At 33.0% G+C, this 27,782-nt stretch overlaps 2 protein-coding genes across 4 annotated transcripts; one reads left to right on the forward strand and one right to left on the reverse strand.

Annotated features, from left to right (window-relative positions):
* Nucleotides 1-3,530: 3,530 nt before the first annotated feature.
* On the reverse strand, nucleotides 3,531-12,858 carry LOC105349031 (F-box/WD repeat-containing protein 1A). 2 transcript variants are annotated; one of them, XM_011458679.4, is made up of 12 exons: nucleotides 12,694-12,858; nucleotides 9,105-9,330; nucleotides 8,543-8,729; nucleotides 8,049-8,142; nucleotides 7,642-7,797; nucleotides 7,289-7,407; nucleotides 6,615-6,720; nucleotides 6,201-6,344; nucleotides 5,953-6,071; nucleotides 4,582-4,692; nucleotides 4,250-4,328; nucleotides 3,531-3,972 (listed from the first exon to the last, which is right to left on the reverse strand). In XM_011458679.4, the coding sequence occupies exons 1-12, from the start codon at nucleotides 12,757-12,759 to the stop codon at nucleotides 3,805-3,807; spliced, it is 1,575 nt and encodes a 524-aa protein (XP_011456981.1). In that variant the 5' UTR covers nucleotides 12,760-12,858; the 3' UTR covers nucleotides 3,531-3,804. The 2 variants fall into 2 exon arrangements, with proteins under 2 accessions (XP_011456981.1, XP_011456980.1); XM_011458678.4 differs by having other exon boundaries at nucleotides 7,289-7,422; nucleotides 12,694-12,857.
* A 6,969-nt stretch (nucleotides 12,859-19,827) lies between these two features.
* LOC105349033 (homeobox protein 2) lies at nucleotides 19,828-26,934 on the forward strand. Of its 2 annotated transcripts, none has more exons than XM_066069176.1 (6): nucleotides 19,828-19,911; nucleotides 20,228-20,307; nucleotides 23,045-23,143; nucleotides 23,531-23,610; nucleotides 24,082-24,314; nucleotides 24,753-26,934. In XM_066069176.1, the coding sequence occupies exons 3-6, from the start codon at nucleotides 23,059-23,061 to the stop codon at nucleotides 26,008-26,010; spliced, it is 1,656 nt and encodes a 551-aa protein (XP_065925248.1). In that variant the 5' UTR covers nucleotides 19,828-19,911; nucleotides 20,228-20,307; nucleotides 23,045-23,058; the 3' UTR covers nucleotides 26,011-26,934. The 2 variants fall into 2 exon arrangements, with proteins under 2 accessions (XP_065925248.1, XP_065925247.1); XM_066069175.1 differs by having other exon boundaries at nucleotides 23,048-23,143.
* The last annotated feature ends 848 nt before the right edge of the window (nucleotides 26,935-27,782 follow it).

Raw genomic sequence — 27,782 nt, forward strand, 5'->3', positions numbered from 1 at the left:
GTCTTTCTTTTGTACAGATATGTTTAACACAACTACAGATGTTTTCATGTTTATTTGAGACATGGAAGTTTGTGTGGGCCAATTTTTTAATGCTCAAACAAAATTTATGGAGTTAAATGAATAAAACAATTTACTAGTTAATACCACACACACAATAAGTAACTTCAGCCTTTACAGTAGCGTAGGGTCGTAAGCAATTGCAACTTCTCAGACAAGCAGGAAATCAACCTTTATCTGGTCATCCAACCACATAAAATCTCGATTGCAAATGCAGCATCTGAAGCCAGACTGGTACAATTAAGATCTCCATGCATTATCTATGGACTTCTGATTTATGCAAGGCAAAGTATATATGAATTAAGATCTATTCCTATGGCTATCTGTAGTCCCCTTGTGAAAGTTGTAAAACTTTACAGATACATGTACACGTACCCTTGTTGTTTTATCCCTGAGAAAAGTTATAGTAATAAATCGTATTTCATGTACAGGTACATGTAAACCTTTGCTTTACGTAGATCAGAAGTATTTGTATGACCAGGTTAGTTAGAGGATCGGGTCAGCATTGGAAGCAGATCTTGTGTCCAATCATCTATAAATAGACTCCAATATTCTCATACATGTCCAAGACCAACTTTGTTGTCGATATTGACGATATTGATAACAAAATGACAATATTGACATTGATACTGAATTTTGAAAAATGCTTAACCAATAATGATTTCGATATCGACGATATCGTACACAACTTATCAATATCGACTTACACTGATGAAGTTGCAAAATCAATTTTATTGTTAATATCGACAATATCGTACACAAAATGATGATATCAACACTAATAACTTTTAAGGCTAACTTTTTATAGGTGATATCGTACAGAAAATGACGATATCCTTATCAAAAGCGATTTTTATAATTGCATTTAAACAAATATAACAATATTATTAAAAATGACAAAATCAACCTCAATATACTGACTCTTATGAATTCTTTTGATATCATCAGTAATAAAATTTAATCAAAACCAATGAGAAGAACATCTAAATGATGGTATTTAAGGATTGTAAAAATGATATTATTGTGATCGTCTAGATAGTCAAATCTAAAGATAAGCATGGTACAGTTTTCCAAGTACTTGATTACATTCTGCACAAAAGCAAATTGATATCGATACAGCTTTTGTTGTGTACATATGTCAATCGATATCGTTAAGACAACATGATTAATGGAATGCTGTAGTTGTGTACATATGCGACTTGATATCGATACGATATCAACATAAATATGGACAAATTCAGTTGACGACAAATAAAAATCGATATTGACAATATCGACGTTAAATATGGACGTTATGTTGTGACAGCTGTAGTCGTGTACATATGAATTTAAGTTCTATTAATTTGAATTCAGTGGATCGATATCGATACAATATCGTCGATATCGATACTACATCGTGTCTTAAACATAACTCAGTATTCTGTATAATATCTACAAAACGTGAAAGAACGGTGAACTAATGATATGTTACTGAAAATCCATTGATATTCCTGAACTTTAATTTTCAAAGATAAACTTAGTGAAAGTATCAGTTTCAAGGATACATGTACATAAATTGAGGCCAATGATTCTTTCTGTGCAAAATGCAATTCTTGATTTTGCATATAATTGAACAGTATTTACATTTGCAAATATGCTTCGCTGATGAACGTCTGTGAACTTTTTTATGAAAGATGTCACAATGATTATCGCACACTCTTATCGCTCAATCGTTGCAATATTGTTAACGTAAAAACACAGTTATATTAATGATTCTGAATGATTTACCCTTCTCAAACGTAAATATAAGTTTTAAACAGCAATGTTGAAAAGTTCACCGGGATATGAACTTGGTTTCTTCTGAGAAGCCCTTTGGGCTTCACAGGATTTGATCAAGTGACCAACCAAGTTCATATCTCGGTTATCTTTTTAAATTATTGCTGTTTTATCTCTTAAAGAAATTTTACTGACAAACTGAACAACAAAATCCATGAAAATTGTTTTTTAACAAATATTGATGAAACCACATGTTCTGTACATATACTAGCACTAGTTATGAATTGGATGCTGCTTGTTTACTTTTTCTCGATAAGCACAAAGACTCTTTTATATTGTGCCCCTGTGCTGTGTCCAGAACATTTTTAATAATACACTATTTGGAACAGTACCCCAAGAGTGAGAATAAACACAGTGTAACAATAAGTAAACAATTTTATTGTTTATGAGGAAACATTAGAGAAGACCATTGATAAACAAGCTTAGAATATTCTGCCGTTATATCACATGATAAAACACACAATAAAGTGAGAAAAGCTACATCAATTTCATATTTAATAGAATTTATTCCTATACTTTCTGTTCAAATTCTGACATCTTTGTATTGACCATTACAACAAAAGAATAAAATCGGATGAATCCCCCTTATATTTAGAATAAATAATGCATCACAAACATGAGGCGTATTGCAAGTATTTACAGTTAGGCACACAGCTGCACCACCCATCTCTGTACACGACCGCTCTGTAATGGACCACAGAACCACAGAGAGTGTATCCCCACCCTGAGGCCGTACACACGGTACTCATGCTGAGCTGGGGTACACAGACACAGATCAGAAATTATACACACATGTAATTCACAAAGTACAAAGGAATCTACCCTATCAATAACACACAATCAATGAACAGATTTATGCCAAGTCTGCTTCCATTTTAGACATGCCATGTGCTTAGCACTTTGAAATGTATAGTAAATTTTCCCTTCGAGAATCACATAGATCTATTATTCATTTCATAGAGAAATAAATGTAGAGGTTTGCTCTTCAATAGTTAAAAAAGTGAATAATTATTTTTTTTCTTAAGAGAGATAACACAAAAAGTTCTAAAAGCATTCAACCCTGAAATGCCTTAAAGGGTAAGCACTATGGACTTGAATTGACACATAACTTCTCAGATTTATATTTTTCTTATCACAGGTGACAAATAATCAACTCACATTTATGCTTTTTGAACTTGCATTCATAATTCAAGTACAATTGATTCCTTTCATATAATACATGTACTGAAATACCCATCAATCTTGTACAGTAAATGTTGTTGTCAAAATTGTTAAATGTGCTATCTGCTTCAAACAATGATAATTATTGTCATAAAATGCATCTCTAGTTGCACAAATCTATATGTATCACAATAAAGACAAGGCAATATCAAGATACAAACTACCGGTAGTACTGAAAACATTGTACACCAAAATTTATCTTAAAGCAACAGTCTGATAATTTTATGCAATGCAATCTTAATTAAGATATTTCCTCTAAAAACCGACACAAGATTTTACAAAATTCCTGCTTAAGCAGAACCACAAAGGCTGAAATGTCCCTCTGTGGGGTATATCTGCAATCCAAATGTGTGTAATTATTTTGGTACGAAAGCCATTTTTTTTCATAAATCAAGAAAAATATGAAAAGAAAAAATAATCAAACCACTAAGGACTCGGACAAACATTAAAATGTTACGAAATCATCATCAAGCGGAGCGTGAAGTCAATGAGATATCCTTCTGTCCTCAACTTCCTGGCGACGGAGGAGAGGGGAGATAATCTATGCTGAATGACACAGCCAATCCAAATCATTGGAGATGACACACCATAATAACCTTGTTTCTACAGAGGGTGGACTCTGGAATGCTGGAGGTCTCCTCACACACCCTCCTTAACACTCACCACACATACACATACACACACAAGGGTAAGGGGCGACGCCCCACGAGATCAATTGTTCACATAAGTGTAGGTCCGCGTGGGAGAGCGGGTGCTGGACGTAGATGAAGTTTCTATTGGCACATTTAAAAAGTCCCAAATGAGAATGGTGTCATCATGAGAACTACTGACAATCTGGAACTCGTCGAACTGTAGGCGGAATACTCGACCAGAATGCTCCTGGAACATCAGAACATCACAACAATGCTTTACTACTGGTTACAATGCTTATATAACTGAACTGGTATATTAGGCATCATATAATATTTCTTCATTTTGCATCAAAATAATCACAAGTATCTTAAAAGTTCCTTTCATGAAGCATTTTATCAAAAACAAGTTTGATGGACTTAGCAGTTTTTTTACTACTTTTATATATAATTAAACCAAAGAGTTACTTTTAGGGTTAAGATTAAGTATTTATATCTAAGTGTTACGTAAATATTAATGGACGTACCACTAGTGTCCTAAGACATAGACTGCCGGCAGGAGATCGAGGGTCCAGGGCCGCGGCTAGGTCCCACACCTTGATTTTACTGTACAAAAGAAAATCCTCATATATTATACTTTAAAATCAATGCCATCTTAATAAATGCTGTACCATTGATATACATTTTTTGTGTGAGACATACCATTTAATTGTTGTCATTTAAGGAAGTTAGGTATTGTATAGTAGCAACATAGGTATATGTTTAAAACCTGGAAGATCTTGCTCCATAAATATAGACCCCCCCCCCCCCAATAAATATTAATAATTCCATAAATTGCAAACGTAAATCCCTAGCTTACCCATCATAAGCTCCACTGACAATTCGTTTGTTGTCAAATCTGATACAGCGTACCAGTTCCTCATGCCCCTCCAGAGTCCGCAGACATGCTCCGCTCTCTATGTCCCACAACCTACAAGTATGTCACAGATCACAGCATTAAATAGAGGGACTACAATACAGGTCACAGCATTAAATTGGAGGGGGTATTTCTCAGCCTTCACCTGTACCAAACTAAATCAATTCCAGATTAATTCCAGACAGATCTACATGAAACTCTACAGTTGAACTTTTGCATCTCAAAAACCATTATGTTGAGTAATATTAGTGCTGAAACGAATAGCATAAATCAGTATTCGAATATTCTTGAGTGCTATTCGATTCGTATTCGAATATTCGTAGATGTCAAAGACAAGGTATTAAGTTTGTATTACTAAGTGGGTGTATGTGTAGACTGCTTAAACACGTCAGTTCGAAGTTGCCACTTAACGCATGAGTATCCATTGAATTGGGTGTGCATTTATTTTTTAAGCAAATAATAATATACTGATATATTTTTTAAAATTTCCTTTAAATAGAATCAAAAGATTGATTACATCTTTAATAATATACTGCAGTCCTGACTCCTGTGTGAGACCGATACGTAACTTCGTAAGTCAGTCCAAATATTTCCGCCATGTTTGATATAGTATTAAAAAGAAAACTGATAACGCTCATAGTTCCGGAAATGTTCTGTTTATTTAAAAAAATAAATTATATCGAGGTATCTTTTTAAAAAAACTTTTGATGTACCTTTCGATATTAACTCTCCGTAGCTCACACTCCTTCAAACATTTAAGCAAATTATTTCTTCAGCGTCTATTATGAATTGATAAATCCAGAATGTTTGTCTCCGTTCGATATAAACCATGCTTTTACTTTCAAGGTAAACAAGCATGGCGGAAGAGTCTATTACTGGGTTAAGTACGGTAATAGATTCTACCAAGCATGGCAGTCATAGATGGCTTGTCTTTTCTTTCGTTCAAAGTAAAATTTTCCAGCTTCTCCTTGCCATTGTAACGAAATATAACACAATGCTGCTTACTTTACAATGCTTAATATGGATGTTAGACATGTGATCGAATATTCGAATGCTAAATATACATTCGAATATTAGAAATTTACTATTCATTCGCGAATATTCGAACATTCGTTTCAGCACTAAGTAATATGGATATTTTTCAGTGATTTGGCTGCTACGACCACTCAAATCCTTTATCTTGATTCCATGAAGTTCAAAATAACAAGTTTTGACCGAGTATAATATATTTCTGAAATGTTTGATTTTTATTCTCTATAGGACAACTTCTACATAAGTGATAACTTCCGGCCAGGAAATGAGCTATCTAATTACCTGATAGTGTTGTCTGAGCTGCCACTGACTACAAGACAATCTCGGTACTGGAGACATGCAATGCCACGCTTATGTCCATTTAATGTTCGCACAAATTCACAAGTTGATGTACTCCACACCTAGAATTTAAGCATATTAAGATCCTTGAACATCATTATCATGTCTTAAAATACAAAATGTTCAACTGGGAGACTTCATCAGAATGTACATTATGAATAAAGACGAGGTTTTTTTAAACTGAATAGTACCTTGATTGTCCGGTCTCCTGAGGCGGATACTATGTATTTCTCGTCAAAGTCTACTACGTTGACGGCAGCACGATGTCCCACTAACACACGGCGTAAATTAATTTCTGTGGGGGACTGCATGTCCCAAACAGCAATGCTGCGATCCTAGAAGATAAACATTGAGATAACATTCACTAGAGAGTTATGCATGTACAAGTACATTTATGTGGCACACAACTAGACAATTAATTCAAACAATGTGAATGGAATGGTCATGTCACTAATTAGAATTTTTTTTTAATACAGTATATTCTAAAGTGTCTATGCTGATCTTTTAAAAGACCAAAAACATATCTATTGTTAAGTATACTTATAAACAAGCTTTTTTTCCATTACAACCATAGTAGTATCCTGCTTTTATCTTAATTAACATACCTTTGAACAGGTGACCATAATGCCATCACAGAATCTCAAGTGTAGGACCGCCTCACAGTGGTGAATCAGTGTGTTTAACATCTCCCCCGTGTGTACATCCCACACTCTACAAGACACAGAACAAATCATTATGATCAAATGACAACACAACTGACTTTCATAGTCTAAATTTGGTTTCTAATCTCTGTTTAAAGAGGCCAACTATTATAAACCAGGCAATATCAGTGGCAATGGCCTGTGTCAAAATTGGTACATGTACCTTGTTTAGGCTTGTTATTACTTAAATAACTTAAATCCTTGTCATAATAATATATTTTGACTAAATTTATTAAGATTAAATGTAACATATCAATGTACTGAGTACATGTATTTCCCTGGTCACGAACAAGTTAAACCAAATTTTGGTGGAAGAGTTATTTGCCCTTCAAATTGGAATTCTTTATATGATACTTTTAAGCTTAAATACTATTTAAACGAGAAAACTAAACTATTAACATTAAATGAAGTCTTTGAGATCTAATCAGCCAGCTATTGCATAAGTTTTTCAAGAAAGTACCTCTTAAACAAAATTTATAGATATGGAAAATTTACACTTTACATGACGGATTTGATTTGTTACAGATATATGAAAATTTACATAGACATGTACTGGGAAATGAAAGATGACTTTGTACCTGACTGTAGAATCACTGGACCCTGATATAATGATGTTTTCATCATATTGTAAGCATAGCACAGAACCGGTGTGACCAGTTAGTATTTGAACACACTCCAATGTGTTACGATCCCACATCTGCGAATCAGAATCCTTAAAAATTCATCATTGAGAATTACAGTATAAACATTTCCCACCAGTGCACATAACAACTTACAGTATCACTCTTTGAAAAAAAAATATTAGTACATAAAATATTTCTGACACAATTTATTTTAAAATACCAAAAATTTAAATAAAGTTTAAAAAAAAAAGTCCTCATTTATTCTGAAATATCATGAACAAGGATGTGAACTTTATGCGGGTTCTCACCATTTTGGACTTCCAGACTTTGATTGTGTTGTCTCTGAGTCCGCTGATGATGCGGGTCTCGTCATACTGGAGACAGTACACCCCCTTACTGGTCTCGCTGCGACAGTGGATTCTCTGGAGGGTGTGGCGTCCGGTCCTCCAGTTTGTTTCAATTCTCTGAAAAATGTAATAAAACAAAATCCTCAAACTCAGACAATACACGAACAAAATTCAAAATATGGGAACTTGTATAAGATTTTACAGAATAAAACAAAATCAAATCATGGGTAGCTGAATTAGATTTAACAATTTTTTTTTTGCATCATGGAGTAAAAAATAGTAATGTCAATATAGAAATTTGCAGTTTTAATGTTTGGAATTGTAAAAATGTCATTATGATTTAATTTTAACTTCCATAAAACATTTACCTCTATATCTTCTATAATTTGTGGATATAAGTTTCTATAAAATTTGTGGTCTGTTGGAGTATCTCCAGCTTTCCCCTTGAACAAATACACTGCCCTATAACAGCAAAAATATTGATGAAATAAAACGGTCAGACATTTATGCATTCTTATTTATCCTACAGTAAAAGTTCTTTTAAAATTACAGTTCTAGAGCAATGAAGATGAAAAAGTAAACACAGTGTTTGATAGTTTTTCTTACTTTGGTTCTTGTTCATAATACATATCAGATTTTTTTTTGGGGGGGGGGGGGGGGGGGTGGGGGGGTAATGACTTTTAAAAAATTTAATATCAGATAGGAAAACGAATAAATAAACATAATTTATAAAATTTAAACATGGCCTTCCTGAAGCCAAATTCATTGAAAGTCTTAAGCCATGTACAATTACTATTGAAGAAATAAGGTACCGTAGCTTTTTATACAATAAATACAACTTTTACAGTAACAGAGTACCCACCATCCTCTCCTCTCTGCCAGCCCCCTCCAGAGGGTGTCTGTCCGCACCATTCTCTCGATCAGTTTCTTCCATAACATGCCCTCCGATATCACACGGTACCACTCCTTACACACCGCCTCTGCTGCACACAGAGACTTGGCGTCCAGGTACGAAAGAATGGTCTCTGCCACATGGTCAAGACCTTTTGCTGTTTTTGGTAATAAGAAATTATTTATAAAATACTGTATGTTTGATGCAAGACATTAAAAATTCCCAGACAAAACTGACCAATAAATTACATTTTCTATACAAATCTCATTTTTCTAATACTTGTACTCATTTATTTCAATGAAAGTGTAATTCCTTATTTTCATAATTGAAGTCTCCTTTCAACAGTTGATGCCATTTTCATATCAACTGATTTTTCCCAAACAAATAATTGTACATGGTACCAGTCCATAAAGTTTTGTCATTATTCTCTCCATCTCATTTTTTTAAAATATAAGTACTACACATGTATAATTATAATGTCATTACATGTGTGAAATGATTGGCTTGCTTCTGTATAAATACATTCACATACCTGGTAGTGCTGTGATAAAATCTCTTTGTAACATAGGTTTCAGAAAACTGTTAATTTGTCCATGTTGAAAATGACACATGCGTGATAACAAATGTTCCACAAAAGTGATTTGGTCATATTCTGTCCAGTTGTCGAAAGACTTGGTACAACTATCTCTGTCCTTTAAGTACTGCTCCGAGTTCTTCTGAGGGGCAGGCTGAAGAGACTTAATCTGGGCATCAGTATCCTGTAAAATCACAACCATACAATGCATCATTCACATCCAAACCTTCTCAAGTTCTACACATACACAAAAGGGCATTGTATAATTGACAAACTTAAATGCATTTCATACTTGGGAAAAAAAAGACAATGACAAAAACTTATTTATACAAACACTTAAAGTCTAAATTCAACATGTATTATTGTGTGCTATATATAGATTATTACATGGCAATTTTTATATCACATTCTATATTAGCATGAGGTCACTGTATATCTGCCCGAGAGCCATCAGGCTTGAGGGCTGATATACAGTGCATGAGGGCTAATATAGGATGCGATATAAAAATTGCCATGTTAGGATTTTTATATCATAAACTTATAGAAAATCTTAAAGAATCAATAAAAAAACATCATGTAATGAATGATTATTGTTGACAAATCGCTCCTTGATTTTATATTCCATCTCTGATAAACATCCCTGAAATTTTTGCGCCAACTGTTTGTATAGCATGTTGACGTCAACCTTACTTTTTAAATTTGATGTCACACTCGGAGATCGGAGTTGAATGACGCATACCAAACTCTACATCATAATAGCAGATTATGAATGGAAAGGCGTGTGATATAACATCCGAAGATTGCCCAAGAGGGGTGTAATATAAATCTTATATCACACCCCTAGGGTTTATATCACACGGGTAAACAATTTTCTGTTTATACATGTATTGCACAAGGCGGAAACGGCCTAGGGTATATTTTTCTATAAGTATATGATATAAATATGATATAAATGTTATCACATAAGATGTATGCATTTTGTTGCTAACAAATTATCAATGGCTCATTACTTGAAAAACAATAAAATCCTAAGATGTATTTGTTAGTATTTAAGTATATAACATTCGTTTTATTAGTCTTTCTCCATTTGTATCATAACTACATTTTAAAATGGGTGGGCCTTTAATATATATTCCTGATATTTTACCTCCCAACCTTTCAGACTACTGATAATGAAATTAACAGAAAAAATCATCTTTATGTTACAATATCATTAACAAGAGTATGATGTGGGATGAAAATTATCACATTGAAATAACATATACTGGTATTTAAATGTGAATTAAAGTGAATCACAAGAGTGTTTGTAACAGTTTCATATTTGATAAAGACAAAGAGGGTATTAAAGCAAGGATTTAGACATCCTGATTGTATTACTTGAGTGCATCAAGAATATCTTAATTGATTCTATTTACAAATTTAGATTCTATCATTCAAGGCTTAATGCTGCAATTAAAAACCCATGCAAGATTTTTTTTTCATAATTCAAAGTTTTGTTTTTGTTTTCATTTTTAACAGCACAATATGATTGTGAAGGGAAACAAAAAAAAAACAACAAAATAAAAACAATGCAAAATATCATCCTGATCATTGATTAGATATATGCTTCATTCAAGATATATTAGAACATAGGCTTACAATATGGCAAATAAAACTTAATTTAATATAAATTTTAATTGTGCATGCTAATTTCAAACTAATCATAAAACAAGTATGATTTACAAAAATCCTCACAAACTACCTCTGCACAAAAAAAATAATATCAACATTAAAGATGAACAAATTATTCAATGAATGTGTCTCATAAAACATGGTTTCATTATTCAACTAAAAAACCCTCAGCCAGTCATACATATGCTAACAGACCATGAATAATTCTTTAATTATTCTCATGAATACATTTTAATTACAATGCCCTCACTCTGCTGAAGAAAATATCTTTCATTGTTTTAGTTCTTATTACACATCCATTTATCTACAAACATTACCTAATTAAAATATACACTTGCAAAATCTTTTCATAGTACCGGTATGTTTTTTAATATACCTCCAAACAATAATAATTTTTTTTTTTTAGGGGGGGGGGGGGGGGGGTGTTAAAAATTGAGAATAAAAAATGTTAAGGCGAATGAGAAAAGTTTTCAACAAGTACACATATGTGTATGACTGGCCATAGGTTTCTGCAAAAAAGTTTACATGCATGTACCAATTCTGAGTAATGTCCACAAAAATTTTCACATTTTACTGTACTAACTGTTATAATAAAACGGGAATTGTTACAAGTGACTCAGGCATTTGACATAATAGTACCTACAGATATCGAACTAGAATTACTGTATGCTACATTACATCTGCAGCAAATATATACTTATAATATCTAGCTGCTCTTCTTGTTAACACCTTCTTATGAGACTGACCAACTGAATCACTGATCTGTGTCTATGGACAACTCATCACTTGAGTGAAAATACTTCTAATCGATCACACATGCAAAAATGAAGAGGACAATCAATTCAACACCAATCTTATTTGAGGCTCTTAGGTATAATCACTATAATATTAATACTTATAATATTACTGATAATACATGTATATGTTTATCTGGCTAATCTGGCTGCTATCCCACAAAATGTTTAAAATCCAATCTTTTTAAACAAAAAATGTAAAAAACAGAAACATATTTTTAAGAGAGTACTGTAACTTAGTCTGGGACTTTTTATCATACCACCATGGGAATGTTAAATGTGTTACAAATATCTTGCATAAATTGTATATATTCAGAAACTATTTTAGAATTTCTGTATATTATGTTTACTCTTATACTCTACAAATAAAAGGTATCTAATTTTCTCAAATATATATTCATAAATATCCTAATAGTAATACTCAAGTTTCAATAATCTAAATATGGCCAGAAATTGAGGCAAAAACCTAAAGGAGTAAATGAGTATACAAGAACAAGATACCGAAAGGTGGACAACATGATAACATCCTCTTTCTCCACAAACAGTGACTTTCCATGAATAAAAACAAAAAACAAGCTTATCTTGAAAAAGAATAGTGTTGTGTTCTCAAATAATTTATAATTTTCTTCCTTTCTATAAAACTTGGGTCAGATTATATTGTTCACTTTAAAATGTCAGTGCAATAGGGGCCTATATTTTACATCAAATCCTAGCAACAAATTTTAAAAAATTACTGCATTTCATCCTTTTCAATACTGTTGAATTTTATATTTGTAGAATATTTTCAGGTAGAACAACTTCACCACAAAATTATTATGAGGATAAGAACCTAGATTACAAGATCCTACTTGCAACAAAGATGTTATGCATTTGCGCAGTTTTATGTCTATGTGAAGCCCGTATGTTTGAAGTCAGTATATTAACACCATCAAAAAGCTACAAAAAAACATCAATTGAGGATAAAAATGGCTATATACCAGTTCCATTTCTATTTACAATGAATATTGAGGTGTTGTCAAACAACAAAGATGGCGACTTAACATTTTCCATTCCGGTCAAACTATTTTATCTCGACAACCTACCAATTTCCGTTCAGATCTATCATCAATGGAACTACACGTTTCCATCTTTGTTTCTATAGAGTTCATCCTTCTTCACCGATGACCGAGTGAAGCTGAATCAGAGACCTTTCTTTCTCTCGCACATTCACTCGGTTGTGACGTCATCCAGAAACAGGAAGTCCCATATAATTTTAAGATTTCTTTTGATAAACAGTTGTGTCCCTGCACATGAATTTTTCTCTAGTAAATTTCATAAAACGATAGGGAAAAACAATATTTTAAAGTAACTACACTTTTTGCAAAAGAAAAGAAAAAATATATAAAATTAAAACCGACACTGGGTTGTCAAAATCCGGAATAAACAGATGGGTGGATCATGAATATACAAATGTATATCTACGAGGATAATCATAAACGGAGAGAGAGAGAGAGAGAGAGAGAGAGAGAGAGAGAGAGAGAGAGAGAGAGAGAGAGAGAGAGAGAGAGAGAGAGAGAGAGATTTATGAATCTGTAATATGTACATAACTTGCATCTGATGTGATAAATCATGGTTATCTGATAATCCAAACGTTGCTTTATCAAGGAATTATTTTACATGATATCGGGAATATATATTTTTTCTTTAAATTAAAGAAAAGTAAGTGTACATGTACATATGTTGACAATATATAACCGGATTCCCCCTCCACAGAAATGAATGTTTCCCCTCCCCCTCCTTCGAAAAAAACTAACAATACTACATGTAGAAAGCAAAAAGTACTAATGTCATGTTGTAAATTTTGAATTTACCCGGTGGCAGTAATCACAAAATTTACAACATGACAGTTGTCATTAAATTCAATTCAAAATTTACAACATGACACTATAACAAAAAAGGTTAACAAAATTGCAAAAAAAAAATTGCCGTTCATATTACTTAAGGAAGGAGTCTTTTCATTATCAAACATACTTCTTATAATAAGAAATGCATGAAATTTTGACACAGTCAAACGGATCATATTACTTAATGATTCTATCAGTTTAATTAAATTTGACCTTTTTGTATTCGGATAAAGGTCAGGTCAAGGTCACTACCTTTTTCCTCAACGTAAAGAATGATAATAATAAGTGTAGCTCTTTATAGTTCTGTAGATATTTGTTTAAGATTTGAAGATTAAAATCTTCAATGAAATCATAGACCATGAGAGTGTCTATCAGCTTAAACTACAAAATTGGAATAAATATTTATACTAAAATTGATATTGCTTAGCCCGCATTTCCTCTAATTTTCCTAAATTTTGAAGAAATTTTGATTATTTTTTTATGCTTCCAATAATAAAATATTTCTAATTTTTATGTATTATGAAGACTTTATATAAAGATATAAATTGACAGAAAAGCTAATATATTGACCATTTCATAAGAGAGAAAAACTGATTTTAGTGATTTTTTCACAAAAATCAATGTATAGAATGGGCGCTTTAAAAAGCTTATAAAAATGTTATTTGATAGGCAAATCATATTTTAAAAACATATTCTGAAACCCAAGTATCATATTATTAGTTCACATTAGTAATAAAAAAATCCAACATTATTGTTATTGTTTTTAAAATGCTAAAACAGACTCATTATATATATAATCTGCAGCAATTCTGAATTGCGCAACATGTGATATTTTCCTACGCCAAAAATATAGTCCTTGTTCCATTCTAAACATTGATTACATTTTTCTATGCCAAGTTGTATGATAGTAAAAAAGAAAGAAAAATATACTATTTTCATTTCCTTTCATCTTGATTTAATGAACAATTAATCAAATTTACGTTTGAAAAGTCGAAAACCAGAAAAGACTCCTTCCTTAAAGCAAATAAACGTATGATTTCTTAATTTTAAGTGAAATATCAATGACGTTAATGTACACGTTTGACTAAAAAACAAGTCATGCGATGATAAGCTTAAGAATATTGAAAAATCCCTGTACAGTTTGTATGGAAGCCAGGAGTCATACATTGACGAGTTTTCGACCAACACATACGATACCGATGTTTGCATTAGAAGAAACTTACAGTAAATAGAATGTTATTTTTGTGGAATTGAATCCATTGTCCAGCCTTGTCGCTCGATCTATCTTAATACCTTAGATGGTCAGTTTGTCCGGACCGAGATCGTATCAAGGTCTTTTGTCATCGCGGGCCCCTGATCACAGGGCCTAGCCCCCCGTCTCTCACTCTAGCGGCCCGAAGAATGTCATTAAGAATCACTCTCTTTAATTTTCTGTCGTTAACATAGTAACACCAAATGTTTGTTAAAGATGATGTGATAGGAGAAAAGTTACATAAAGCAATAGTCCATGGCCCCGGAATGTGAGATATTTTTATGACTTTACTCACACATTAACAGTCTCTTAATGTATTGCTGGAATATTGTAATGGGTCAATATATATTTGAGTCGGTCAGATAAAAAAAAAACTACTGAAGGAATCGCTTATATGGGAACTTAATCAAATGCAAACTAAAATTTTCCTTGATTTTTTCAAACTTTTTGTTGAATAGAGAAACGGGTGCCAAATTTTATACATAATTCAACTGATCGATATCAATCACAAGCTCAACTTTTGAAAATCAGTAAATAATGGCCTTGTAAAATTGCTCCTCGGTTATACGCTAGAAAGTGTATGGAAGAAGAACGTTTTTATGAATCTTATTTTAACTAATCGATTGATGAAGTTAAAAATACACAAGAAAAAAAACTAGATATAAATAAACTTTATTGAAAATATAATTTTCCAAAAACCATTCATTAATTTAAAAAGTGTTATCAATAAATGATACATTAAACGTGTTTTTAAAGACTCGAAAAATGCAATACAACTGATATATTTTCAATCATTTTAATGAATAATGCTTAACTGCGGTTTGATATTGAGCATCTTGAAAATTATAATCTCATAAAAGAGGACGTTTTTGAATTATTTTTTAAGCTTGTGCCCCATTTCTTTATATCAACATTATATTCAAACCGTGGAAAAATGTATATAATTGTATGTATTGTAACAATCAGCTATATTTATGTTATGAGTTCCTGCATTCTGATCTCGTCTTTAAACCGATCCTTAAAATAAGCCAATATTGGGAATTGTAATTTAATTTACCGCTGTATAAAATGATAAAAAAAAATCTGTGTTGATTGGTGATTATATATTGTCTACAGCCTCGCAGTACTTTCTAAGCACGTAGCAACGGTTTGGGTATACTTTTTTTTTTTTTAAAGGAAATCGACTTTCTTGTTTATAATCACAAAAAGGAAAATAATTTTAACCAACTTTTTTATCCATTTTTATTTAAACAGTGGGGAAAAAATGATGGAAAACTCAGGCAACTTATCCTCCCTTCACCCCCCTTCACCCCCCCCCCCCCCCACCAGACTAAGGTTTGAGGATAAGTGAAATTAGTGATTTTTTTTCCTTTTTTGAATGGACTGTATTTCAAAAATCATACTATGACAATACACAGGGCGTGTAGCTTTTAAGAGAAAATCTGAAAATAAAACTGTCTGCATGGTTTAATACGCACGCGTGTCTAAAAATTAATGGGAATCTTTTTAAAGTCACTCATAATATATTTGATTTAGGTGGGTTTTTATTCAGCTCAATCTATGAAAAGTCGCAGATGGCAAATATCAATCAATCAAGCTATGATGTTTATTGGGTCAAAAGACTCCCCTCCCTTCCATAATTTTGGTCTGATAGATAATCCAAAGAGTTACCGACGCCATATGGCGCTAAAGAAAAGCGCAATTATAGAATTATAGAACCATAGCTCGCGCGTCCACTCGCGAGCCACACGCAACGTGCGCTCACGCAAATATTGGCAAAGATAGTCACGGTTCCTCATCCATCACTGGCCGAAATGTTGACATCCTCTTTGGTTATCGGGGGATTTGGGGAGGGTTACTGCACGTCCCACCAGCCTCACTGGTCAGATTCGGCAACCGGTCCATACCTGGCCCATTAGCAAAGACCGCCTCGAGAAACGATGACTGATAAGTGAGCAATTGAGGAGCCAGTATCGCGGTTAGTATTACAAATTGATCGTTACACTTATCGGTTTTGAGATCACTTTGTCCAGCTCCTGTTAATTATAACCGTTTGTACCCGTACCCGGTCGCTTGACTTCCACTTTAAAGAAAGAAAGAAAAACTGAAGGTTTTAATGACAATTCCATGACCTCGGTCACTCCAACCCATCCACATGACGTCACGGGTAGTTAACCCCCATCGAAATATGTTTATTTCACACAACCCAGTCATAAATCTAACACTTTACAAAAAATCTCCGAGGGTATACATAGTGATTTTGAAAATGGGAAAAGAATAAGGCGAAGCAATGACGGAAAAAGAGAAACTGTCGTCTCCCTTTTCCATAGAAAATCTCCTTTCGACGACGGCGGTGGAAAAGAGGACCCAGAGAGAAGATGCTCCAAACGAGAAAAACAACAGCCATTTGCAGTCGCTCAAGAGGAAATATATTCAAGAGTTCACGGGTAATTTGTTATTTTGAAGAAAAAAATATGATTGGTTGTTTTTCTTCTAAATTACTGTCTTAGCCAAATAAAATTTCAGGGATCGAGATAAGAATTTGAATGTCTTCAAAATACTATATTCTCATCATTAGTTTTTGTCAAGATCCCGATATAAAAAGGGGGGGGGGTGCAAACTATTTTTTTGCGATGAATGTTGATCCAAATTCGATTTGTCAAAAAATAATGTTACATTTAACTTACAATGTAACTTTCTTTTGTTTATTCTAATATTAAAGTAAGAGAAAGTTAGATACAGTACTAGTGTGCATTTTATAATTCAATAACGTTGGTTGCATAAGCTTATGGGCCCCTTTTTATCTAAATTGAACCTGTTTATCTTTTATTCAGAAATACATTGTATATCAATTCAACTATTTTTTAAAGAAAATTTCTTTTCTTTTTTTAATTTTCATGGAGTTTTATAGTCATCAAAGTATAAAAGAAATGTACATTTCTTGTATTATTACGTCAAAGTATTTGTTTTTTAGAACAGCAATGTAGATCATATGAAGTAATTTTCAAAGTGATTTTTTCGAATAATTCAAAACTGATATGTCGCCTAATGTATTAATGTACATGTATAAGATATACATGTACATGTAATTTTCAAACAATCGCGAGGTAATTCTGTAGGTTTTAATGTTGGTTTACTTAGCAGTAGAACCACCTAAGTTTAATAAATATTTTGATCTTTTTAAAGCACTGTGAACAGTAAAATCAAGTAGAGAATAAAATAAATATTTTTTTTTCAAATAGCATGCTTGTTACACTCTTTACACAAAGAAAAATGTGAACTGGGCGACGAAAAAGTTTCTATAAATAGTGATAAAAGTACATTTATTTATATATCATCTTTTAAAAGCAGGTGAAAGTTCGGACACAGATGAAGAAAGTCCCAATTCAAATGGGCGTTCACACGGGTGCAAGAAAAATCCAATGAAACTGGAGCGCTGCACAGAGAAACAAAAAGTTAACGGGACTCTAAATAAAACAGAGGAAATAGAAACTCAGAAAAATCGCAAGAAAACAAGAACTGTGTTTTCACGTCACCAGATATTTTATCTGGAATCTGCCTTTGACGCCAAGAGATACCTATCGAGCACCGAACGTTCCGAAATTGCATCAACCCTCAATCTGACGGAAACTCAAGTCAAAGTGTGGTTTCAAAACAGACGTAATAAATGGAAATCCCAACTTGCCAGTGATCCGAGTATTTCAGCCGAACGCCTCCCTGTGTTACCCTATGGCGGAAGATTTTCATTCCCGCTTGGAACTTTCGGAAACCCTTTATATCCACCTTTGTTTTATTTATGAACTCTTTTTTTTTTTACCAATGAGTCTAAATAAAGTTACTTTTCCGGTGTGTAAAACTTCATACGATTTTGTCGTGACAACTACTGTTCAGTTGTTTTTCACAATATATACAATACGATGTATATAGTATATAAATGTATACGCACACATACATGTGAATAAAGACAAGTATAGTTTACTTAATGTTTGCATCTATAATCGCATGAGTAGTTATGTTCTTTGTGGCTTCGCATAGTTTCAGATTACAATACAAATTATGGTAATAAAAGAGTGGAATGAGAAGATATCCATTTTATAAGGTTTATAAAAAATAATCGCTGAGAGTATGGGAAATTTTTTCTTGCTTTTGCTTTCGACTCCACAACTAATCAAAATGATTTATATAAGTAAATAATTTCAACATGCCATGTTTATTCAGGTGCTAATCTATGATTTATTCCCAGAAGGTTGGTTGGGTGGGTGGGGGGGGGGGGGGACATCTTGATATCTCTTACGTGTTTCTATATTCTCATGCAAACTTTCATTTTCTAATACGAAGTAACTGACAGGTTTCCGGGATCAGAATTAATTTATGCGCATGTGAACAATATCTGTGCACATAATAAGCAATTATGTATTTAAGAGTTTAAATGTTATTTTCTTTTGAAAGTTGTTATCGTATGATTATTCGTGCCGGGACAGTTTTGACTTTTGGCATTTTTATCATCAGCTTTATTGCAAAATGGCCATCATAATTTTCTGAGCAGAAACTCTTTTGGGTAATTATATATCGTGTGCAGACATCGGCGTCGTAAAACTTAATTATTTTGATTTGCTATTTTTTAAAACAAACCTCACTTTACCACTATATATATATATATATATATATATATATATATATATATATATATATATATATATATATATATATATATATATATATATATATATATATATATATATATATATATATATATATATATATATATATATATATATATTCTTTTTAATTTGATGGCGCATATTCGGGAATTTCACCTCGGAGAACGGGGGTCCAGGAAAAAAAATGGTTTGCTTGCATGGGTAACTTTTTGTGTAACGTTAAGTGCCATGATTATGCATAGATCTTGAATATGCGCGAGTTTTGTACAAAAGCAAGTGGGAAAAAGAGCCCGCTGGGACCAAAAAGTATGCTTGTTTGTTTTCAATCTAATTAGATTGGTTTGTTTTATGTCCACATGCCCTGAGATTTAAAAAAAAGCGCCAAAATTCACGTCAAGACTTTTAGAAATAACGTTAGCCTTTTGTGCACAGCTGTTTATAAATTGATAAAAAATATCGGAATTCAGAGGCTTAAAGTCAACAGCGCAGGAACATCATCTCAGTGTATTGTACAATTTCGAATTATTATTTATATGTCTATTTCTAGTTGAGCTTAAGTTCATGTTCATACAAGTATTTAATAGCCTTTCATATGTTTTGGTAAAGCAGAGATTTTTAAATTTTGAATCTGCCGCTATTTTTGGATTGTTTCATTCGCACCTTTAGGTAAAGTCTACGCACCTTTGAATCTAATATTGCATAATATTCGAACAGTGACTTATTCTAATTATAACTAAATTGTAATAAGTAGCCTATGTTAGGCATATCGTTTCTATATATTTGTTTCACTTTTTATCGCAACCACCCCCATTATGAAAAGTGAAACCTTCCAAAAATCACTGAAGTGGAACAGAACCCGAACTCACAGAAGCAGGTGCTTCAGGGATTTTTTTTAAATATGTAAGTATAATCAAAGATTAGCTGATAGTGTAGGTTTTACATACAAATCAACAAAGATGGAGATACTCCTATAACTATCGATAATTGCATATTTCAGTGAAAATTTAAATAGCGGTGTGTCACATTTGAATATGCACGAAATTTTGTGAGTTTTAATCACGGGAACCTCTTGATTTTTAAACAGTTATAAGTTGATTCTACCATGAATTGTTACAAAAAGTTGTTATAAGTCAAAATTATATATATTAAGAGGTTCAAAAAGTTCATATAATAAATCGAAATGAAACCTTAATTTAAAATTAATTTTTCAAATGCATGCAGAGAGACTCGAGACATTACATTTTTTTAACGACATTTTGAGATTATTTAGGCTATGTCTCTCACTATGCATGCACATACAAGGGAATTTTATATTTTATTAACCAAATAATATAATTAAATAGAGAATGGTCCGAAACAAAATTAATCAATGGAGGAAAAAAACCCAAATGAGATCTTGTCAAATATTTGAAATTCAAAAAATGCAGTGGTCCAAAACAATTTTACCATGCAAAGTACCTAATCTTGCTACCACATAATTTTATTATTAGTGTTTTATAGCGAGCGCAGCTCGCCGGCGCGCAGCGCCGGCGCGAAGCGAGCTCTACCGGCAAGGCGTGTGTGAATAGAAAATTCGGACTATTTGCACATTCATTCAACGGATTTTTTTGGCGTCAGTAAATCGGACCAGTAATGCCTTGTTTTAATCGTCCCAGTAGTTCCCTGTAATTATGGTTTCCAATTTCACACTCTCACGAGAACAAGATAAAAGACTATGTACATGCATTGTAAATAACACAACGCCAATTTCCATTACATGTACTTTTAAGACTAACGGAGTTATCGTCCTTTCGAGTGACGTCACAATGGATTTCTTGCACATTGATCCGACAGAATTTTTCGGAGTCAGTAAATTTCGACCCACAATGCAATTCCTCAATGTCGGCTGATCTCACTAGACTGGATACCATCTCGCGAGAATCAAAGTAAAACTTTTGAGAAACAGATAAATTGTGTAATTTCCAGAACATCATGCTTTTTAAGTAAACAATCAATATTTTCTAGTGTGTTTTCAAAGAGACAGACTACACTTGACCGACGTGAACTTTGACGTCACAATAAGGGGAAACAACTCTAAGTAGTTATTGTAAATCTGCTGAAATATAAATACCAAAATCTTCTCAAAATCTTGCAGAGCTAACGAATCGAGACATTTCTTCAGAGATAGGAAACAGCTGTAACTTGCTCTCATTTGGATGAATGCTCACATTTATTTTATTCACTGTATTTACGGTAATTTCCAGGAACGTTTTTTTAAATGGGGCGTGGCAACATCATTCAAAAAATCTTCACAAGCAAAAAGAAAAATAAAATTCTCAAAATCAGGAAAATTCAAATCGGGGTGAGGAATGGGGAGTGCGTGGTATGCCTTTAGCTCTTTAGCTGCTCAAAAGTGTCTTTATTTTCACTACTATTTACGGTATTACATGCTACCGGGGGATCCATTTTCCTTATGTGATCAACAAATTTTTTTATACGTAAAATTTGATTTCTTTTTAAACGGGGGAGGGGGGATTCTGTGATAAGTCAATTTTTTATTTGTTTAAGAAAAATGTCTGCTGCAAGAAAAGAGGAAATATTATGTTAAAATCTTTATTATTCAACAACATTTTATCTGAGATAAATTCTATACTGGCGTGCGACCAGTATATAAACAATCTGATCAAAATCAGATTTTTGATCCGCTCCGGCAAATTCTATATAAATAAATAAAAAATCTTATGAATTATGAATAATGAAAATTTACTGGAAATTGGTATATTTATTTTATTTTGCATTCTTCATTTACGTGTACTTTACGTCACTACTTGTATTTTTATTGATTTATCATAATTCATTTTTGATCACCTGCTGCGCTCGCCCCAACGGTCGCACCGTAAAACATATTATTATATTTTATATTTTATTCATTGCATTTTCATTTCAATGGTGAGAAATGGTACATGTACATTGTACATGTAAATGTAGAAAATGATCTTTTATTGTGGAGGACAAGAAGTGAGCAGATCTTAAAAGGGGGTATTATTTTAAATTCTTCTTATGTAGGTGTACACATTTATTATTGTAAAAAAAAAAAGAACAAAGAATAAGAAAAATCAAACTCTTGATCTTGTGGGCCTGTCCTCATGTCTTGCTGACTTTCATTCTTACATCACTTTACATAAATTCATTCATTATAATATTATATCATGCTATTCCAATAGATTCAGACACATAGCATCGTTTTTGAAAGTGGGGGGGGGGGGGGCAGACTCATCCAAAAAATCTTGACAAGCAAAAAATAAAAAAAGGAATTTTGAAATGTTCAATTTCACTCTTTTAAAAATTTCCTATTTTTTCTAATTATTTTTTTTAAATTTATACACCCAAAAAAATAGGGGGGGGGGCAACTCCATGATAATTAAATTTTTTATATGTAAATTTTAAAAAATTAGTTGCTGCGAGAAAAAGGGGGGGGGAGGGGCTGATGCTACGTGCCTAAATTTTAGCTTGACTTTAGTCTAGTTTTAGGACTAACAGATTTGTCTTTCATTCTCCATTTTATTTCAAATATAGTTGGATTTGAATATGATTGCAGCATAATTAATATATTTGGCATATAGCACACATGTTTACTTGCTAATGTTATTTTGTTTTGTAGAAAACTTAACCATGGTTGTAACAACGGATATATTTCTGAAGGAGGATCTTCTAAAACTCCTGAAAAACAGGTTCATAGTCGTCATAGGAGATTCCAGTGAGTATAATTTCAGTCTGGTCTCCAGGGCTCATAAATATTATCAGTCTTATGGAACGGTCTTTGATGAACAAAATTTATATCAAACCATTTATTTACAGCTATGTTGATTTCCATAATTATATTTCACAACTATTACAATAAAATATTGATTAGTTTGTGATTAATAAACATTCATTAATTTGGTCGTAAGTTCTTTTGTAAAACGCAGCCCAGAGATTTCCAAAATTTCTTTTTTTCCAAATTTGATATCAGTATGATATGATGACTGTTTATTCATTAGCAAAAAAATCTTATTTTCTTCATCATTGTACACTGCAATTATATGGTTGAGAAGTCAATTCCATATTATTCATGATTACTAGTTTATATATTTTTGTTTTTTAGACCAGAGAGCTATATACAAAGATTTGGTTCTTCTGTTGCAAAAAAATGATTACATCTCAGACCGGCAACTGAGAACCAAGGTAGGCATTTGCATGTCTTGAGATCAAACAGATATTTAAGGTACATTTTGCCTTTGTTAAGAGAGATAACTCTCATCTGGATATATATGACTTGTTTTAGTTACTGTGCAGTGCTGTGTGTAAAATTGAACTTAGCCAGGAAGATATTCTTAAATTTAATATATTTGTTTTAATTTCTATAGAAACTTATGATCATTGTTGGAAACTTTATACATGCATGCATTATATACACCTCTATTGACATTCAATACCCGGTATATCTACACACAGTTATAGCGAACATATTTATAATGAATTGATGCTTACACTGATTGAAATGTTATTCCTCGTGACTTATGTTGTAAACTTGATGGATATTACAAATTGTGCTTATAACAAAGCAAAACTGCCAGTCCCTAGCACTTCTTCATAAGCATGTTTTACTGTATATATATCATTTCATCAATGCTCATTGCTTTCTGAATGATTCAGGGTGAGTTTTGCTTTGAGAATGACACGCTGATAGAAGGGGGCAGAAGGACTTGCCTGAACAACGGTAAAGGATACAAGGAGGTTCGTCAGTACCAGACCGACTGCCATCTCCTGCGGTTCTACTTTGTGACCCGCTGTTACAGTACCTACATGGAGTCCATCTTATCTGATCTGTCCAAGGACCCCCAGCCTGATGTAGTCATCATGAACTCTTGTCTGTGGGACATTAGCAGGTATATACAATGACAAACCTGTAGTATGTTGACTCACATTTAGATAATGTGACCTTTATAATTTTATTCTTTATCATATGGTTTAAATATATTTGTTCAGTATCATTTAATGACCAAAAGCATACTGGCAACCATTAGTGTTTTATTGGTGGGAATAATATTCTTAAGATTTGCTAGAATCTCTGCTCACACATATTATTTATTGTTTCAAACCTATTGCTGCAAATGGGATGAATAAGTACCTGCTTGCAAAAAATTTAAAATTTAAAATAATGAAATTGGTATTAACGATGATGCATTACCACTAATGCTTGGATTACTATGATAAATATATGCCTCTCCTTATTCAAACTCTTGAAAATAATATTAGAAGTCTGAGTTGCCTTGCTTGTAAACTGGATTGAGGATGCTTATCTTCTTTAATTACTGTTTGAACAGGTATGGTCCATCTGGAGTGGATGAATACAAAGAGAACTTGAATACCCTGTTTGACAGGTTTAAGCAGTGCCTACCAGAGGATACACTGGTGATTTGGAACACAACCTTGCCAATTGCTAAGGATGTCAGGGGAGGCTTTCTTGTCCCAGAAGTGGATTTCATGAAGAACACCCTTCGATTGGACATCTTAGAAGCAAACTTCTTTGCCAAGCAGATTGTAGCTGCTCATGGGTTCGACATCCTAGACCTTCACTATCACCTTAGAAACCGCCTGGACACAAGAGCCAAGGACGGCATACATTGGGATCAGAGGGCTCATCGCCACATTACCAACCTGTTACTGACACACATTAGTGATGCATGGAGTGAGAACATGCCAGGGAGGAACAAGCCTAAGTGTGATCTTAATGGAAACAGTCAGCCTGCTGCTGTTGTTTCGCCTCGGTCCCCAGAGTCTAACAAGGAAAACAAAGATGACCAAAGGAATGTGAATTTCAAGACACCTGTTAATTACAATAAATTAGAAAATGCTGCAAAATCAAGGACAACTGTCAGCAGCCGTAGGCTTTCAAGCAGTAGTAACAATGCAAACAGGACCAGAAGGTCCCTGGATCCAACCAAACCAGTCACCATGGGAGAAAAGGAGCAGCCTTTTATATTCACTGTTACAAATGCCAACACTCCAAACTCTAGGAAGAGGTCTTTTGACAGACTCCAGGCAGATTTAAATAAGGTACAGAGAGACATCTTGGGCATGGTCAGTACCCCACCCTCCTCGAAAGGGCAGTACAATACCTCAGCACCCAGAGATTATACTGCCCCATCAACCAGAGAATATGCTGTGCCAGCTCCCAAAGCCTTCACAGATGCATTCCAATCCTGGCAGTCAAACCAAAGCTTCACAGACAATTACCAGAGCCATCACAACAACAACTATATGAACAGCCTGACCCATGACCTTTACCAGACCCAGTATCAGTCCCAACCCACTTACAGCCTGCCCTACAACCAGAACATGAACAACTTCCACAACCAGAATATGAACAACTTCCACAACCAGAACATGAACAACTTCCAAAACCAGAACCTGAACAACTTCCACAACAGTTACATGAACAACTTGAACAACTACCAGACCAGTAGCTTCCAGTGGCAGCCCTATGCTCAGGACAACTACCAAGGGCCCAACAAGGTGTGGAGTTCGCGGTCCCACTACAAGCAGAACCACAGCTACTACAGAATGTCTCACAACTTCTGAAGCCCAGTACTGTCTTTCATTCCCGTATTTTTCAAACCTGAACATTCCTGGTTTGGTCTACCAACTATCTTGCAGTGACATGTTGTAAAGATTGAACCTTTCCCTTAGTTCTTGCTAGTTATTGGTATTACAGTTATGAAATTAATGCTCCCATACAACATTTACTCTTTCTTCTACTGTGTAATGCACACATTTTTTTTTGGCGAACGTATATGCAACCTGAATAATTTTCTGTGTAAACATGCATTTGTATGTATTTATATACTGATTAATTACATTGTCTCCAATTACATTACTTGTGCGCAAATCATGATTGAATTTATCCTGACCAGTAAAATTTACCTAAAGTTGTCTATCTTATTGAAAAAACATACCAGTATCACATAACCATAGGGTTTTTTTGAGGCACATATTCCAATTACGTTTTAAATATGTCCAACAATTATCAAGCTGCAATGTTTAAAATGAATAAGTATTTAATTTATTATAGATAAGAAGTAACAATTGCTGGTTAAATTTTTTTTGAAAGAGGCAACTGTAAATTATGTTTGAGTTTATCTGATGTATGTTTGTATAATACAGAGAGCTAGCTGTTGTGGTAGCAATAGTTTCTGCTGTGAATGCGTGTGATGTGCGAGATGTAAAAATGAAATGTGAGATAGGTAATTTGAAGCTCAATTTCTTCTAAGGTAAGGAAATTCTTCCTTTTGGTGTATGTTTAAAGGGAATGAATTTTGGTATAATATACAGTATGATCAAGAAAACTAGTGCTTGAAACTGCTTTTAACCTGATTTTAAACAAAACTTGATTTTAATCTGAATGCCAAATTAGTGCTTGGTACCTTTATGTTTTTATTTCCTTGTCAGCTATATTTTATGTTGTAACTTTTTGTGATTTATTTTAATAAAGAAAAAAATATAAAACATTTTTATTTCTAAATTAGGCAATAAGAAATGACTTAGGTAATCAAACTACTCTGACTAGTAATATATGATGAAGCTTGTCAAATCTTCTCAGCTTAATTTAATAATTCATAGTTCCAGTTTGAACTTGTTACTACTAGAGAATAAATTTCATTTTTCATTAACTTGAAGATATTTTATTGATAATTCAAACGGATTTGGTGACAGGCTATATCCCTATGTAAACCTACTCCAAGCTATATTTCATTTGGTAGCCATACCTTTAATACTGTATGGTAGTGATTCCTCGAATTTTTAACAATATTAAAACTATAAATGTATACTATAAGCTCTGTAATAAAACTGGAATGTCAACAATTCATGTAGCTGATAAACATGAAAATATAAAATTGTATGGAGCACATAATGTTGTACATATATATTGGAAAGATGTGCCCAAATTTTCATATGAAGATCACCTTAAAGCAAAGTTTTACATTATTCTCTCTTGTACCCTATGTTTCCATGGTAATAAGAGGATAAATGATGTAAAATCAGAGATCAAACAATAATTGAAGGTGAATACTATTAACTAATAATTAATACAATAAATAAATTAAAAAGTAAGAATTTATTTTTTAATATTTTATTCAACAAACCTTAATATTATGCTTAAAGTCTAGAGTGTTGTGACTGAATTTTTTTTTTTTAAAATTGCAATACCATATACACAGTACAGTGAGAATTAAAGATTAATATAGAGACCAAAAATATCTAAAACACAACATCAGAGATCATTTCTTAGTTTTACAGTTGTAATTTGAATTTGATTTAAATATATGGCTCAAAATTACTTCCGATGGAAGAGA

This window comes from Magallana gigas, chromosome 8 (assembly GCF_963853765.1).
Source record: "Magallana gigas chromosome 8, xbMagGiga1.1, whole genome shotgun sequence".
Lineage (NCBI taxonomy): Eukaryota > Metazoa > Mollusca > Bivalvia > Ostreida > Ostreidae > Magallana > Magallana gigas.